Source organism: Coturnix japonica, chromosome 1 (assembly GCF_001577835.2).
Source record: "Coturnix japonica isolate 7356 chromosome 1, Coturnix japonica 2.1, whole genome shotgun sequence".
In the NCBI taxonomy this organism is placed as follows: Eukaryota; Metazoa; Chordata; class Aves; order Galliformes; family Phasianidae; genus Coturnix; species Coturnix japonica.
Window position 1 is genome coordinate 163,009,239 of NC_029516.1, and position 17,993 is coordinate 163,027,231.

General features: G+C 35.2%; 1 protein-coding gene across 2 annotated transcripts in view; it reads right to left on the reverse strand.

Annotated features, from left to right (window-relative positions):
• DYNC2H1 (dynein cytoplasmic 2 heavy chain 1) overlaps positions 1–17,993 on the reverse strand; it is a 120,354-nt gene that overhangs the window by 5,713 nt on the left and 96,648 nt on the right. For both annotated transcript variants that reach the window (XM_015852271.2, XM_015852270.2), the window contains exons 84-87: positions 16,897–17,106; positions 14,126–14,215; positions 2,100–2,209; positions 1,678–1,759 (exon numbers count right to left, since the gene is read on the reverse strand). In XM_015852271.2, coding sequence (XP_015707757.1) covers positions 1,678–1,759; positions 2,100–2,209; positions 14,126–14,215; positions 16,897–17,106 — 492 coding nt within the window. The remainder of the gene's footprint in view (positions 1–1,677; positions 1,760–2,099; positions 2,210–14,125; positions 14,216–16,896; positions 17,107–17,993) is intronic.

Sequence of the window (17,993 nt, forward strand, 5' to 3'; positions counted from 1 at the left end):
CAGTATGTGCATCGCTTATATAGTATTTTTGCAGCTCAGGTCACAGTACTGCTTGGAGTTTCAGTTCTTACAAAGAGAAAGTATTTGTCATTTCAGGTCTCAGCCCTAGGTTTACTTTCAAACCGAACTGTTGTTATATGATACAGGTGACATCTCTTTAAAATATATAATATATAAATATATATATATATATATTTATACAATATATAAAATGATATATATGTACTTCACTACCACCACGGGCCTTCATCATCAATTTACTAATATTCCAGGATGGAGGTATACTGTGCTAAAACAAACAAACAAACACCTTACAGTAGTACTTCTGTCAATTACAAAAGGCACAGGTTTGATATTGATGTCATGCATTTGAATACATTAATCTTGCAGTACATTTTTTCTTTATTTATATCAATCTCCATCCAAGCTCATAGCATTTGCTATCAAAAAGTCTCTCACGTTTCTTCCTTTCTTCTTCAACAGAAAATGAGATTCTAGCATCAAAAGCAATACCTGATTTTGCATGACAAACAACCAGTGCACACAGCAAATAAGAGAACTATCTGCATATCAAAAGATGCACAGATGTGCATTTTAGGTATCGTTTGTTAAGGCAACCCAAAGTGATGTTAAATTTTATACAGCTGATTCTAAATCAAATATCCACCACATTCTTCTAGGAAGGATCTAGCTCTAGATCATACCTCTAAACTATAGTCTGAAGGATGATTTTTCTGTATCACTGATATTTTTATGATTTGGTTAAAGTACACTTTAAATTAGTAAGATGCTTTGTGTTAAACTTTACTAATACAAAGTTCTTCCCCGATTTTTCATTATAATGTGAGAAAGGATTCATAGAAAGGAACCTAAGTGTTCAGCATGGCAAAGTGTTCCAAAGCCTTGCTGCGCATCAAAGCTTCAATGCAGAACTGAAGATACCAATGAATACTTAATGATGCAGATTCACTTAATACTGCTTTTACTGAGGAAAGGAAAATACTCAAATCAAGTGTGTAACCTTGGCAGTATTTTCCCCATACAAATATTTCTAAAAAAATACTTTACAGTTGTTAGATTTAAATGTCTACTTGCAAACTAGAGAATTAGATTTTAATTAGAGGAAAGAGTTTTGTAACAGGACATTTTGGTTGTGATTTTTATGTGTAAATTCATGTAATTTTGTAGCTGTTGGATGTAGCCCTAAGCACCTATTAACAAACTGTTGTGTCTTTGTCATATCTAAAACAAATCCTATTATAGTTTACTTAGGTCCTAAAAATCTCATTTTGAGATTAGTGTTTCTAAGAGATGGCCTTCTATATGTATATCTTCTTTCTATAAGCCACAAGTCTTTTAATGACCTTCTGGACAATGGTTACGTATTACCTCATGAAATGGCAGCTTCAATTTTATCTAAGAGGCAGTTGAAGGTAATGGAAGAATTTGAAATTTAAATCAGCACTCTGCAGATTTTTATTTATTTATTTATTTATTTTGCAGCTGAATCCATTTAACCAGCATTTCTATCTCCAGTACTCCTATATATTTATAATTCACTCTTCCAGAAAGTTTGTAGAAAGGTAATTCGACATCTCAGTAAAATTCTATGATAACTACTATGTTTTTTATCACAGAAACTCAAGAAGAACAGACAAATACTGCTAAGCAGAATACCTTAACTTGGAGTTTACCCTCCTGAATTCGTCCTTTCCATGATGCTGTAAATTTAAGACTGTCTACTGAACAGCCCATTACTCTGCAAGGGAAACACATATACTTAGAGACATATAACAACAATAAATGAAATGCACACCCTAGAACAATGTAAATTGATGTGTACTATATCACAGTCTAACTTTGAAGTAAGATACATTATTAATTTTATCCTTTTTTTTTTTTTTTTTCCTACATCAGTATTCAAACAAGCACTTTGTAACTATTCTACTTCAGTAAAAGTAACAAAACTGAGACCACTCATACCACTCATGACAATAACTGACATGATTTGTTGGATCTGAAACTGAAGTAATCATCATTATAAATAGAGAATAAAGGCACATTAACACACGTGAATAGGTAGATTATTTTTCCCTTACCTTGCAGTCTCCTGGCGTAAGGCATTGAGAAATGTATCTGGATGAAATAGCTCTGAAAGGTCCAGGGTGTCTGACAGTAGTTGCTGCTTCTCTGCTTTTTCTACCCAGTTCTAGACGAGAAAAAAAGAGGAAAATTAATCCTGAAGTTACTGTTGGATTTTTCAACAATTTAAGTTGATGTGGATTTGTCAATGCATACAATTAATGAAGAAAGATTGTGTAAATATATTGTAAGCTCAAAGTTGAATATTCAGTTACTTCACACTGGCAAACAAAGTCAACACAACTTAAAAGCAAAGAAGCCAGCAGTTTATGTAATGCGACTCACTCATTCCATACAAACAAGCTTTTGTTTCACTCCTTGCACACTGCAGCTCACTTTGTAGGATGAAGCTCAAACCAAATTCCTAATGCTCTGCTGAAATCCTATTTCATCTTTACAAAAATGAAATTTCACTTTTTCTTTGTCAAAACGGTTAGCATCACTGCCTTTGCTTTGCTGAATTCAGACAAATGAATTTCCTTCAAGCAAGGCTTAAGACATAAATTCACAGAATTTCTGATAAGATAAAAACTGAAGTGTTTTAGAGCCAAAAGAACAAAATTACAGGAGTGGAGGGAATAATTATTTTCATTTATCCTGTTTTCCCAACCTACTTTTTCTCACAGCAGTGAAGCATGTCTCTACTAGCAGCACCCCTAGAACTTCCCATTGACACCAAGCGATATTTGCCATCAAGAGAAGAGATAAGCACAATGAAGCCTGATTTACAGTCTTGATAAACCACATGTATTAAGCAAAGAAACATGTAAAAGTAACTCCTACTTTTTTTCTATCATTTTATCAAGGGTGCACACTGTGTTCCTAAAAGCCTTGTATGAATCTACTGATGTCAAAACTGAAGAATCAATGGTTGCTACACTCCTTTTTGAAGCCTTCTTTTGGACCAATTGGGATGTAGATCTACCCTCACTTTAGACAGACCTGAAATTCTTTCCCAGATCCAGAAAGCTAGGATGAATGTACCACTATACATAAATGAATGTCTCCTCATCAGGGTGGGCTACATGTTTGACTCTCATGTGAAGGAACTTGCAAGGTTTGTCTGGGTTTGCATTAAAGGCATGCTACCTGTGTAAATGCAAACAACAAGAGTGTCTAAAAATACCATTATGCATAGACAAATCATTACATTTCAGCTCGATGAGTATTTTCAAATATCTTAGTTTAGTCACATAAAGCATCCAGCAGGCATCTCTACTTCACCTTTAAAGTACATTAGCGTATTCTTTGACATGCTGATCACCTAATTTCATAGAAGCATCTCAAAGTGGAAAAAAAAAATATCCAAAACACAAGTAAATATCATCTCTTTTTTGCGTGTGCTTTTTTTGCTGTTGAGGAGCAGTTTTCTTTGTCAACGTGTCAAATATATCTCCATAATGTTTCCAGCATGCACAAAAACTGAATCAGTGACCTTTTTTGTCTGTCACATCACAGACTATGAGCTCTCAACCCAAATGATAATGAATTAGTTAGGAGATTTTCACTTTCCATTTTCATTAACTAAATGTACACAGTTAATGGTTTTTGTCTGCCTGAATTTTTAATGACTTTGCATAACAACAATATTTGTAGTAAATCTGCAATCAGGTTAGGGCAGATTTTGTAAATTGTATTCTATAATACAAGCAGACACAAACATCTCAACTTGCACTTAATATAATCATTCTACTGCTGTCATCAAATAAACTTTTAATGTAATTGCTAAAGAGAAACACCGTCAGGAACATAGATGCTTATGTTCCATCCAATTAAAAGATCAGTATGGGTGATATTAATTCTAAACTCATATAATTAAATTGCACTAGGAAACACAATAGCAAAAACTTTCATTAGATCACAAAAGCCCCTTTTGTAATTGCTACTTGTATTGGTCTAAATAAAATAGAAGACATAACTCATTCACGCTTTTTAATAAATATTCAGTTTTATATATTAAAATATTTAAGATTTAAATGTGTTGCAAGTTAACTCCTGAAGACAGCACAACCTCACGTAGCCCTTCACTCTCTCCCTTCCAAGTGAGAAAGAACAGAGAATCAGAAAGGTAAAAGTGAGAAAAGTCATGGGCTGAGTGACATAAAGGCATTTTAACAGGTAAAGCAAAAGCTGCCTATGCAGGAAGCGCAAAGTAAGGCATTAATTCACTGCCTCCCAACAGTAGGCAGATGTTCAGCCACTTCCGGCCAAGTAGGGCTCATTACACTTAACAGTTAGTTAGGAAAATAAAAACCGTAACTCTGAACGTTCTTTGAATATATATATGAATGTATACACTGAATGTATATATGAATGTATCTTGGAATGCTTATTCCTTCCTTTAGCTTTTATTGCTGAGCACAATGTCATATAGTATGGTTAGTGTGGGCCAGCTGTCCCAGCTCTTTTCCCATCCCATCTACTCATTGGCAGGGCAGTATGAGAAACAAAGAACTAAGGCACTGGTGTATTATCGCTGTTTACATCATAAATCTGAAACATGGTGCTACACCAGCTTGTACTATGAAGAAAACTGACTCTATAAGCCACAAACTGTGCAAAATGCCATTAAAAATGATAATAAAATATATATTAAAATAGAAGTGTAAAAACTGAAGTTATTCTCCTTTCCAGCTTAAATCATCATATAACAGCATGTTAGCCAATTGCTATGGTCTCAAAAAGTGACAACACTCTCCTACATGGATCATTTGTCACTAGTACACCCCCCACCACTGCCCTGGATGCCTAGGAAAGGTCATGTCTAGAAGGGGGGGAACCTCAGGCTGAGCCATGGAAAGACTGATGTTTCTTGAAAAGGAGAAATCTTTCAACAGATTAGCTGTGATATCTTTTTTCCCACTCCGACCCTAGCTTCGATAGAAGTACACACTGATGTCATTTGTCAAAACAATGCAGAGTTGTTTGACTTATTGATCTCGGATGGCCATGCAGCACCTTACTTTGAAGTGACTTCTTCACCACTAGCTTAGTAGAAACCTTTCTCTTTCTAGGTAGGCAAAAATAATCCATTCATTTGTTATTGACATCTGGATTACAATGACAGGTCCATCAAATCACTAAGATGGTGTAAGACCTATCTAATCATCCCCTTGTGGGTCGGGTCAGAAGCCTGATCAGTCTTCTGCCAGCTACCTCCTCACTCCCACCATGAATAATACAGCCCTTGGTGTGTTTGCTGCAACACAAAGGTTCACATCTTCAGAACAACTAATAGTCAAGACCCAATTTCACTAAGCTCAGTTCTCAGCGTATTATTAACAATACAGCTTAAGTTCCCTGTGTTAGTTATGACAGTGAATAATAGCTGGGAAAATGCATACGAAGGCTGAAATCATAGCGCTATTGATAAATAGCATTTAGCTGTGAAACAAAATTAAATGAATCCTCAGACTGAGGATTTTAACCCTGAAAACATTTACATTGCACACGTATACAAAAAAGTTTTTAATATACACTCCTTAACTGTTAAATTATGTAATATTTCCAGAATGCTTACTGTTAAACTAAGGTTATAAATTTAAATTTGAACTGTCCCTGGTAGATTAATATAGCATCAGATGTTTATATGCACCATACCTAAGCTTATCAGTAATATGCAAAAAGCTTTGTACAGCAATTCCTAGCAGAATATTTCAGTGCTCCAATTAAGGTGAGTTTCTATTTTGTATAATGAAACAATTATTTTTTTACCACAATAAATCTGGAAGTACAGTCTCAGGTGGTTCAAATATTTTTTTTTTTTTTCACGTATCTTAACATCCAAGAAGCATCTCCTCCATTCTGAAGCTTTCCTTATCTTTTATAAACCCAAAGCAAACTCAGCATCTCATATCGAACAGTGGAAGGAATAAAGTGGCTGCCAGATTTTCCCATTATCATTTATACAATTTTAAGCTGATCACAAAACTCCTCTACAATGAATCAAATACTTTTCCTTCACCGGTTTTAATTCATCCTGATTATATTCTCTTCTATAATGTTTTCCCCTTGCTGCAATCCCAGAAGAAATCTTTTATTGAAAGAGCAAATCATTTAAATCACTACAGAAATTGTTTCACTTTTGTGCCTGGGCATAAAATTGTATTCAGTATTATACGAATATGCATTGCCTGAAAACATATGTAGCACAGTTCTGTCTTTACACTTGTTTCAGAGGCATTCAAAGTTACTAAACAAAAAAAAAAAAAAAAAAGCAAGACAATAGAAAAGTCTGAGCAGCAAGTAACAAACACTGATAGGAGAGTGATAGGAGAGGAAGCATTCAGTTGACCAGCACAGGGGTACTCTCAGGCTGTGGTACCTGGCGGAAAACATCAGCTGAAGTAACTGTGTTACACCGCAAGGAAATGATAGAGGTATTCATGATGGCACTGAGTGTGGTCCCCCACAAGTGACTGTCATAAGGCAACTGGCTCCCTCTGGGTAATTTTTTCTGATGTTTAACTCTTGAGCTATTATAGATACTCTACATAAAACGAACACATGAATACAACCATATTTCAGATATGTGGTATGATGGCAGCACACACTATATTTTAAGTGATAAATGACAAAGGTATTTAGAGTCTTAGTTTATTTTTGGTTTTGCATTTCATTCTGTTATTTTAGAATATACAAACCAAAACTGCTGTTCAGTACTTTCAATACAATACTACTTTTTCATTTCAGTTTGATATGCCTCAGAAGTTCTGTATTTGTTGGGGAGTCTGAATGTTAATGCAATGCCACGTTGTTAGAGCATACAAATTCTGAGTCTATTAGCATCAACATGCCAGCTAACAATGTGCCAGAAGCAGTTGTGCACTAAGGCGCAGCTGAGGGAAGCATTAACAAATGTGATTTCATTCTCGTTACTGCATTCAGTTTTATCAAAACGGTAACTGAACTTTTCTAAGTTGCTGGTTCCTATATTTAATAAGGATATCAAAATGATGACTAAGTAAGAGTCATAACAAAATTTTAATAAGCTTATGATTAACATATGTCAAAAATATCTACTTTCAGATATTTTCTCGACAATCGAGGCAAACATAGATTATGGTCCCACTTCCAACTTCCACTGATAAGAAGTCGCAGGGCACAGAAAATAATGGTATAATATTTACTTACAGGTCACAGACAAAACTGCTGACCCTAATCCTTGGACAAAGTGAGTTTCAATTCCTTTGTGGACCTCTGGAGCAGGGATGCAGCTGTGATAAAGCCAGCATGGCTGAACAAGGGTAAAGAACACTCAGAATTCCAGGCACGATTAATGATGAAACAGTTTACTGTTGTACCACCCTGAATGCTGTATTGTGGTAAAGGGAGCCAACAGAGAACTGCTTCCTTTACCTTGGTTTATTTTCTCTGGTGAACATCTCACAAGATACAGATTTCCAATTAAGCATATCTCTCACACTCCTTATTCCTCTTCAGAGATAATGACCGCTTGTGCTGCATTCATCAGTCAAAACCTGTTGGATTTGGTTTCTTTAATCTGTTTAGCAGTTTTCTGCTAACATCCTCTTTTGAGACTGCCAAAATTCAAAGAAAATTTCTTAACCATGCCTGCTTAACAGAACTCTTGTCTATCAGCAACTATTAAGCCTCATACTAACTCTCATGTATGTACGCAGCTTCTCAAACATACTATAGCAATCTAATCAGAAACTGCTTAACTGTATGGGGTACACATCCCAAAAATCATGACAGCCAAAAAGAAAACAAAAAACTCTACTTTTCTACAAGGAAAAAAGAGATCACAGAACAAACTCTGGCTGATGCAGCCTCACTGGAACAAAGCAAATATATGACTGCCTGGTCCTGTCCTGGAACACAGCATCCAGGAACACACCACGCTGACTCATGCTAATGCTACTTACTCAGCACTGGGCAGAGCAGAACTGCTCAGACTATCTAAAAATTTGTTCAACCAAGAATAGCCTTGTGTAGACACAGAATCAAGATTCTTTTTTTTAATTGGTGTAATGAACTGATATGATTAAATGCTTGTTTCTACACGGTAAAGCATTCAGATTAAAGATAACTCAAGTGTAGCTTTTTGTAGCATACAAAACCTTTGTTAAAGCCTGCAAGGGAATTTTTTTTGGTGACATCCTGATGAAACAGCTCATCATTGAGTCTGCTGGCTGAACAAGAGATTCTGATATTGTTTCATCTGTGGGCCAAACCCCGTGGCATACTTCTATCTTGTCCTAGAAAACTCTTTAGTCTTTTTAAGCTGGATGTTACTAGAGTCCAGGGATCATAAAACATCTGTTAGTCTTACTGTGGACTGGATGAAGATGGCTCACAAAAAGGACTGTACTTTCCCGCCCTTACTCAGATGTTAATATTTTCCCACAAACAGAGTAAGATACAATTTTTCTGGGTAAAGAACTAACTGGATGACCAGGCCCAGAGAGTGATGGTGAATGGAGCTACATCCAGCTGGTGATCCATTAGGAATGCTGTTCCCTAGGGGCTGCTATTGAGCTCTGTCCTGTTCAGTATCTTTATTGATGACCTGGGTGAGGGCATTGAGTGCACTCTCATTAAGTTCACAGATGACACCAAGTTGGAAGGAAGCAGCAATCCGCCTGGGGGTAGGAAGGCCCTACAGAGGACTGTGGACAGGTTGGGCTGAGGCCAATGGGATGAAGTTCAACAAGATCAAGTGCTGGGTCCTGCACTTTGGCCACAACCCCAGGCAATGCTGCAGACTTGGGGCAGTGTGGCTACCAGACTGTGCAGAGGAAATGGACAGGAAACATTTAGCTGTTGTTCTAAGAGACATAGTTTAGCCAGGAAATATCTGTGGTAAGTGGACAGTTGCACTGGATGACCTCAGAGGTCTTTTCCAATCTTGGTGATCTAACGGCATGATGCCACATTCAAGCCTGTCCTCAGGAAGTATCCTGGATAGACAGATGGAACAACATAGGGAAAATATCTCAGACTTTCCTAAGGAATACACATTTGTCTGGTGCCTGACCATTTTCACCACCATTTAATTTCTCCTTTTAATTCAGTGGGGAATTTTTGCAGCATGTGCATGTTCTCTCTTGGCTGATCTTACTAAGCGACACAAAGAAACACAGGCAAAATTTCAAACTTTCAGGGTGCATAACTAGACATATTAGCATTAAATATTGAACATTTATGTGAGAGAGATACTACGATGAAGTGGTACAAATCCAGTATATATTCATTAGAACAGATTTGACATTTGAAAAATACATAAAGCTTTTAAATTAAAAATTCAGACTAGACTATCCATTTTACCCTCTGCTTTATCTTTTGCTGCACAGTTTCATTCCATGATAAAGACAGAATGAAAAATGAGTTCTTTAAAATTAGGCAATACACATTATACGTTTTAAAAATTTAAATATATACAGTTCATTTATATTTACCACTGTATCTGCTCATCTTTCTCTCTGCATTCTGAAAATGCATCTTGAATCTTAAAGATCAATGAATGATATTTATTTTATTAGATTTAATAAGGTGTAAAACCACAGCATTAAATCATACACACACTAAACATATGACCCAGTTTCCTCTCAGTTATGGAGTACACAGGGAGTAACTTGCATCCAGACATTAAAAAATAAATAAATCTGCTTAAAAAAAAGCAACAACAAATTAACAAATTGAACTTTTTAAGAAAAATGATCACTTTCTTTAGTATTTTAGAATATGCACTGTAAAGACTTGTTTCTTTTTTATGAACCACACAAGTCTTTATGAGTGATTGCCTTCTGCTATCAATTTTCTACAATCATATAGAACATCAGCTGCTTAGTGGTATGATGAAGGATGCTCTTCAAACTTCTGCTTACAAGGTAGCATTTAATAATGAAAAAAATACCTATACTCATAAAACATGCTTAGAATTGAGAATGTAATCAACAGGAGTTGACTTCTGTTGAAATAGATTACATTTCAAAAGATTTAAGGCTGAAGTTTACAGAAAAACCCATAACCTGTGGATGCCTCCCATAACAGAGGATCTAAATTTCATTGGAATTGAGCTTCAATAATTCACAGTGAAACCAAACCAAATGCAAGTAAAGCTAACTTTCCTTTCGCAGTGCTGCATCTTAAAACCTGTTTTCCCACACATAAAACCAATTATTTTCCCAAACGAGGGATAATCCCTCTACGCTGACATTACTACCACCTAAAAATGCAGAGCTTGCAGACTTGTCGTGGAAGCTCATTGGAGTCTGTAAGTCTCATTGCATTCAAAGAATAATGATTTCAATATCTTTGGAATGTAAAGTCTTCAGCTTGTGCTTAAAGAAAAAAAAAAATGGAGAGAGAAACAACAAAACAACTCAACAACTTAAGGAATCCTTCCAACTCAGGCCCCACCATGTGAACACCGTGTCCTGATAAGTCACAAAAGGACATGAATCTTCTGAACATAAAAAAGCATCACCTTCTGCTTTAGCTTCCGTGGAAAACAGACTGTATTTCAGTGGACAGAAGACAGTGACCTGCAATAGTATGATATTTTTATTTTACAACATAGCCTTCAGAACTCCTATTTGGATAGTGTGTCTTTTCAAGTTACTACTGTTCTATACAGCCACTACTTAATTTAAGTGAATAAGTGATTAAATGGAGACACAGCAGAAAGATCTATTAAATCTTCAAGTTTGCCTGCTCCACGAGAGAAAGAAAACATCTAAATTTCCTTGTGTTTAATTAGAACACTAAATCTGAGTTATTCTGTGCTGTCCACATACCTGGACGACACCTGTCCAAATAGAGACATCAGCTACTCTTGAGACCATGGAAGACATATCAAGCTGTTTTTGCTCATGCTCCAAAATCCACTACAGCAATCTATCAAAAGAAACTGGAAAGCTGTGCAAGCAAGGTGGGATATTTTAAGGGGTACAAGACTTTTCATGGTGTGCCAGAGTGGGTGAATATAACAGGATATTTATGGGGTAGTACCAAAGGGTGGGAAAAGGGGGGATTCAGAATAGATCAGTGATGAGTAAGAATGGCATCAGCAGAGTCTGTCCTGTCCTTTAATCTTTACTTACCTTCTGTGCACACGTGTTCCCTGTCTGGGGGGAATGGGGAGAGGGAATCCACTAAGAAACCTCATGCCATACCAGCCAGAGGTCTGGGCTGTGTGCTGCAGGCTGAGGGACTGGAAACCAGACAGTAGAGAGATCAAAAATCAGAGAATCGTGGAGATTGTTTTCCTTGAGCAGCAAACCAAAGCAACATGATAGGGTTATTCATGCTGCCAGTGCTTATGTAGTTGCCTGTGAAGGTACTTCACTCTGTCAGTCTGCATGTCTGTGTGGAATGTGTCTGCTGCTTCTTCTGGGATTCAGCCTTAGCTCTGCAGGACATGGAAAATGGAGACAAACACCAGCCTGTAATCTCAGCAGGCTCAGGTGGGGAGGAATCCCCTACATCCTTCAGTCCACTGGATAAAGGCTTCTTGAGCAAATGCTTAAAGGATTCTTCTATCCCTAGAAACATCCAGGACCACTGCTAGGGCTCCAGCTCAGTGACATTTTTAAAGACATGGTCTCTCCTCACAATACAGAGTTTTAAGAGAAATAATGTTTGTGTGCAATGAATTGCTGTTCAGCCATAGGTTTTCATTTTTGAAGCAGCGTTTCCTTGCTTTGCCTTCTCTTACTTTTGCTTTGCTGTTATGGCAACAGTTGTTCAAACAGGCCCACGTTTTTCTCTCATTTTTTTCATTAGGTCACACAGAAATCTAAGTCATCCGGAACTGAAATGCAAGACTAGTATACATAATGAACAAGAATATTATCAGCCCAGCCCACATGCCACCACTGTGAACAGTGTAAAACTGTGCTATAGAAATGTCTGAGATAGCAAATCACAAGAAAAAATAGATGGGTAAGACACTGAAATACAACCAAAAAAACGCTGTTAACTGAAGAATCTCATTCCATGCATTTTAGCTTATGGCTGTAATATCTACACAAAGACCAACTGGTAATTTGCAAGATATGGGGACAGTACACATTTTAATCGTAATTTAGCTGTTTAGTAAATACTAGGTTCCTAATGTTTTTGTAAGATTTGAAAGAAAGCAATGGATCCAACAGTATCAAATACTACAAATGATGATTTCAAAAGATCTTCCACAGGGAATCTCTATATCAGACTGAGTTTCAATAAAGCCTCCAACATGTTCACTTTAATCTCTTTTTTTTTTCTTTTTTCTAAATAAATTAAGGCTTTCTAGGAAGCCTCTCCATACACTGTCCCAGATTTTAATATAATACCATTCAATTCCTGTCACAAAGAGGTTGCTTTCATTTTCTACACTGGCAGTAAACATTTTGAAAAGGCAGCCTTTAACTAATAGCCTAAGTACAGGCCTACTGCATCCTTAGTAGAAGCAATCTTTCTTTACCTCTTTCAAGTTTCAATGTATTATTTTTTTTCCTCTTGAGGTACCTAAACCAAAGTTTCCCAGATGGTGAAGGTAGGAGTCATTACCTTACAGTTTTGGAAACAGAGGGAGGTGCAATTAACCACGGAAAACACGACAGAGTTCATATAAAACTAAACCGATCAAAAGATCATAGGGCCTTCACTGTAATATAAATTTCAAGGTAATTTTCAGAATGATGAGAATATCTATTTGCCTTCATTAAATTCCTGAGAAACCAAAGATATATTTAATGAATGATAAAATACATTTATAAAATAATAATGAAAAGTCAGAGGAAAATGAAAACTAATTAAAAAATGATTAAGGCAAATCAAAATCTTTGTGTAATAAAAGTAAAAATAAATTGGAATCACATTTAAGGAAAAAAGAGGATTCAACTTAAGTGCATAATAAGAAATAATGCATGTTTTCTGGTAAAATTCCTAGTAAAATAAAAGCAGAAGATTTGTTTCAGTTGAGATCTGACCAGAACACCATGAGAAGCAGAACAGCCTGATCAAGAATTTCTTTGAACAAAACAGTATATTTCACATCATAAAATTATATCAAAAAGGTAATAATTATTATCCAGTCATCTGTGACAGATTTCTGTTTTTGCTGACAGCAAAAAAAAAAAATAAAATAAAAGCAACACATAAGTTACAACTTATGAACACAGTTAAATTTCTACTGCAAAGCTCTGCTTTAATAAGCCGTCCCTCTTGGACAGTAATTTTTTTTCTACATTGTAAACAATTTAATCATAAATCAAATGCACAACACTGTCAGCAGTTTGAACAATGAAGAAGAAGATTACAATCACGGTGACAGTACATTTGTCAATAGTTAGCTGGAGAAATATACGGAAATAAAAGTTATTTGAATATGCTAAGTTAAAAACCATATATTACTTAACAGTAATTTCATCTGTTACAGTATTTCCACTTTGTATAGCAGGTGTACCCAATAAGGAGGCTTGTACTCAAATCTTAAGTTCTTATTTAAGAAAAACACAGAAGTAAGGAAATTCATACAACCAAATAAACGCTACAAGTCACCAGCACAGCTGACACACAGTCAGAGTAAGCTGTAAGTTACGCTCTTTATTAATGACTGTAATTATCAGTGAAAAGACCCAGGGAACGAAGTCCAACCCTAGTAATATGACCAAATAACATCTGAATATGCATCATCACTTGCTTTTTCAGATTTCATATTTTCAGACTTGTTCATAGTTTGAACATAGTTTGAACTTCTGCAGGAAAGAATTAAGTAAAATTAAGTACTAACCAAAATAAACGATTTGCATAACAAGAATCTTATGAATACTTCAGAATCTTCCATTGGGTAGTTTCTCTAGAAAAACTAATGACTAGAAATCATGTTCCCCTCAAATCTCCTTTCCGAATATAAGTCAACACAAACGTTCACAGAAATACATGTCATACACCACCAGGCACGACTGTCAAAAATAAATGATTTCTGTTTCAAAATACCAAAATATTGCGTTAAATGACTCTTTAAAATTACCTGTATGGCAAGTGCTCGAGCTACAAGACTTCTAATATAATGTAAAGGATCTTCTGGACCTTCCCACTTGCTTTGCCATGTGAGGGGACACTGAAAAAAAGGAATACTTACTGAAACTATTTTATAAACAACTTCATTTTAATCTAGTAACCTGAATGAAGTGAAATAACCTGCAAGTAAAATATTTCTACAAAAGAAGGCAGTACAAGTAATATAATGGTGAAAGCATATAACTACTAATAGGAAGGTCTAAGTTTTGTAAATTCTTTATGGTAATCATATAGATGGAGAACTTGCAAGAACCTCTACTATTCAATCAAGAAACATCAGCAGGTTCCACAAAAACTTTAGAAAGAATTGACGTAAAACATTACCTGGTAAACGCTGCATAATACTACATACATTTAGTATTAGAGTTGAATATCTCAGTTTACACTGTTTAACATTTGCAGGTGCGTTTTCATTGAAGTTCCTGATCTAACTGCATATGCATTAAACAGATTTTCACATTTTGATCACAGAACTTCTTACAAAATGGTATCTTTCAAAGTATCTGTCATCTCTACTTTATAGATAAAAAAGATTTTAGATCTTTGAACACAAATTCTGCAGGACGAATTCAGTAAGATATCTATAGAAGAAGTATATAAAGTAGTTTATATACTTACACTTTGTATAAAGCTGCATGCTTTACTGCATAATTTTTGAATAGAATAAACATACATTTATTTTCACATTTCTGTTTGTATTCTAGCAGCTTCTGCTTTAATTTTAAAAGAAATAAAATATTTGTTCTTTCTAAACATGTTTCTTTTTAAATGCTCCTTTATTATCTAATTCACAACAACATTAAAATAAACAAAAGCAGTGTAGAGAAAAAGCATTAAGCGAATCACTTTAGATGACAAATATGCAGAGATCTTGCTGCTGTGGTTACAAGAGACTGCTATTAGTCTCTCTGGAGAGCTGCTGAAAAGATTGCTTTATGGTTGCAATCCAATAAAGTGATCTGTGTCAAGGTAAATGGTTAAGTACGCATATGAAATGCCAGAAATACTTCATTCAGCAGATCAGGAAGCACTGAACTGATGCTTGGGAGTGATAAAAATGCACAGAATGGTTCAGTTCATTTTTGTGACAGTGACTGGCTTCATAGCTCCTGCTGCTTCCAATTTAAGGGTGCAGCTCAAGCACACAAGGAACCCAAACTCTTGCTCAATGAGAAGAAATTTAACTATAAATAGTAAAAAATAGCCATTACACATTACATTTGCATTTGCATGTATCCTTTGCATTTACTATGACTTGTACTTCAGCAGCAGTTTCAACCATGCAAAATATGTTTAAAAAGACAATGAGACTGCTAGATAAAAATGCACATTTATCCTAATTGTATTGCAATTTTGCTCACAAATGCGCCTTTGTTAATCTAAAAAGACAAACAATTTAATTTTCGTTTTATTTACAAATGCGGCAGATCAATAAATAACATGATTTGAAATAGGAGCTGTTCAACACATGCAGATAAACCAAATATTTGGGAATTACTTTTCATTGCAGAGTCTCAGTATCTGCACATTATCATCAAGACAATTGATAAATTGCTACAGGTGGATACAAACACTGAGTTTCACATGAATGTTTGACTATCTTTGGAATCCAATTATGAAGCTGTTACTGACAGAGTGTGGCAATTTGCACACATTAATTTTAATAGTTTATAAACAATCCCAGTTTGATGCCAGAAAACATGGATAAAGCAGATGTATCAATTTCAGTTACTTTTCTCATAAATCAGGGATATAGGGCAATATGATAGGTTGATCTGGTAGGTACATGTCTAGTGTGGTATGGCAGTAATCCATGATGAATAACTACAGAATGCAAACTGAGATTATGACTACAGTAAAACTTAAGGTTTACAAAAAATCTAAAAATGGAGAATGGGGACAGATTTACATGTTTTAGTGGCTAATATATTTGACTTATATAGAATGATTTCATATTTGGAATGGAAATGCTATTAAACAACTTCTAATCTTATCAAATTTGTCCATAAGATAAAGCTTAATGAAAGTATAATATACTCAGAACCTTCTGCAAACCTACAAAGTAACACTTTTCCGGGTTTCACACTACAAAAATAATATTTCTGTTAGTTATTAAAGATCATAAATATTAGTAAATTAAATATTTATATAGATAACGCATACATTTATGCAACCTTTATACATACAGCTAACTAGAGGCTTTTTCAACAGATAATCCTTTCTTCCTAACATCAAAAAAGCATGCTGAAAACTGAAGGCCATCTGGAAGGTTTCCAGATAATGAATTTACTTCTCTCCAAACCACATGCAGCTTATTCAGCAGCAATTTGTTAACCATAAGAGCTGCACAAATGTGCCTAAACTCCAAGATGTAAAAAGGCTTTGTTTTAATACTGGAAGTTGTTCATGATTGCTTAAAAATAGTTGTTTGTAACATAAACATCCATTTGTTAAAGGAGAGAAATAACCTGCTCTACTCAAGACCTTTGAACAGTATTGAACCTTCATGATACATCTGAGAATCCATTTTGAACTCTTAAGTTTAATCACCACCTAAAAGGTCCTTGAATGTTTAGGAACCTCAGGAACTCACTAATGCATTTTAGAGTAACTGTTAATAAAAAAAGCTTAGAATAAGTGGTGACATAAATATATGTACCAGAATATCATCGAGTTTTTATTTTCATTGCTTTTAATATAAATTTATGAAATATTACTTACCTTCTGATTTATCAGAGCACTTGCCAGCCTTTGTACTTCAGGACTCAGTAATGAGGTACCTCTAATGACTTTACTTAAAGAAGCAAGTGACTGATGGACACTTTGCACAAGGCGAATAGCACTAAATTGCTCAAGAGTAATGAACGATAAGATTGGAGATCCTTGTCGCTCCACAGGAGGAGTCACCTTCTGATGAATCAGGTTAGAATTCTAAAATAGTACATGTGACAACCAGTTAATAAACAGGGAAATTATGATGTTATAACAAGTATTCTTTCTTTTATTTGTGATTCCTCAAAAGACCTTGGTATCTGTGAAGTAGTTCAGACATCCTGTTATTTTGGAGACTGAATCAAAACTACAACACTTTCACTGTTATCTCTGTGATGTTCAGTAAAGGCACCAACCTTCTCAGACAACTCTCTTCACTTTATTACTTTAAAAGCACTGGGATTCCTTACAATTATTTATCTAAGTGACCGCTAGTGTTATTTATGTTAATATGCCAATATAATAATCAGTAGTGTATTTTGCATAACAAGACTGCATTGGTCAATGTGCACTATGTTACAGATATAGCCTTTGCTCTGATAAGACTACACACTTATTTCATAAATTATGACAGACAAAGCAGAGAATTCATACACTTCATCCCAAAATTGGCTATCAGGATCACTGTATCTCTTAAGTACAAGATATATGCCTAAAATAAAGTACTGTATGACTGTATATATGCTATTCTATACATCTCTTTTTCTTATCATAGTTCTTTGAATACAGAAAACATAATGTGCTCCAGATCATATTTGATATAAATTGCTTCTTGGTTCTGCAGCACAGACCAGTTGATCATATCTTGCTGGAGTATTTAATTGTAAAAAAGGATAGAAAAAAATACATTGTTTTGCTCAGTCTTTTACATATCCTATCTCCATTCATGACAAACTTACTGAAGTAGGAGGCCTCCACATTCCTCCATGCTGTCCATTATGTAACCATCTCCTATGAACCACATATCCATTTCATAACACTTTAATGCCTTCTCCTGGGAATTTGTTAAAGGAACCAATCTGTCACTTTTATAGCAAAATTAAATG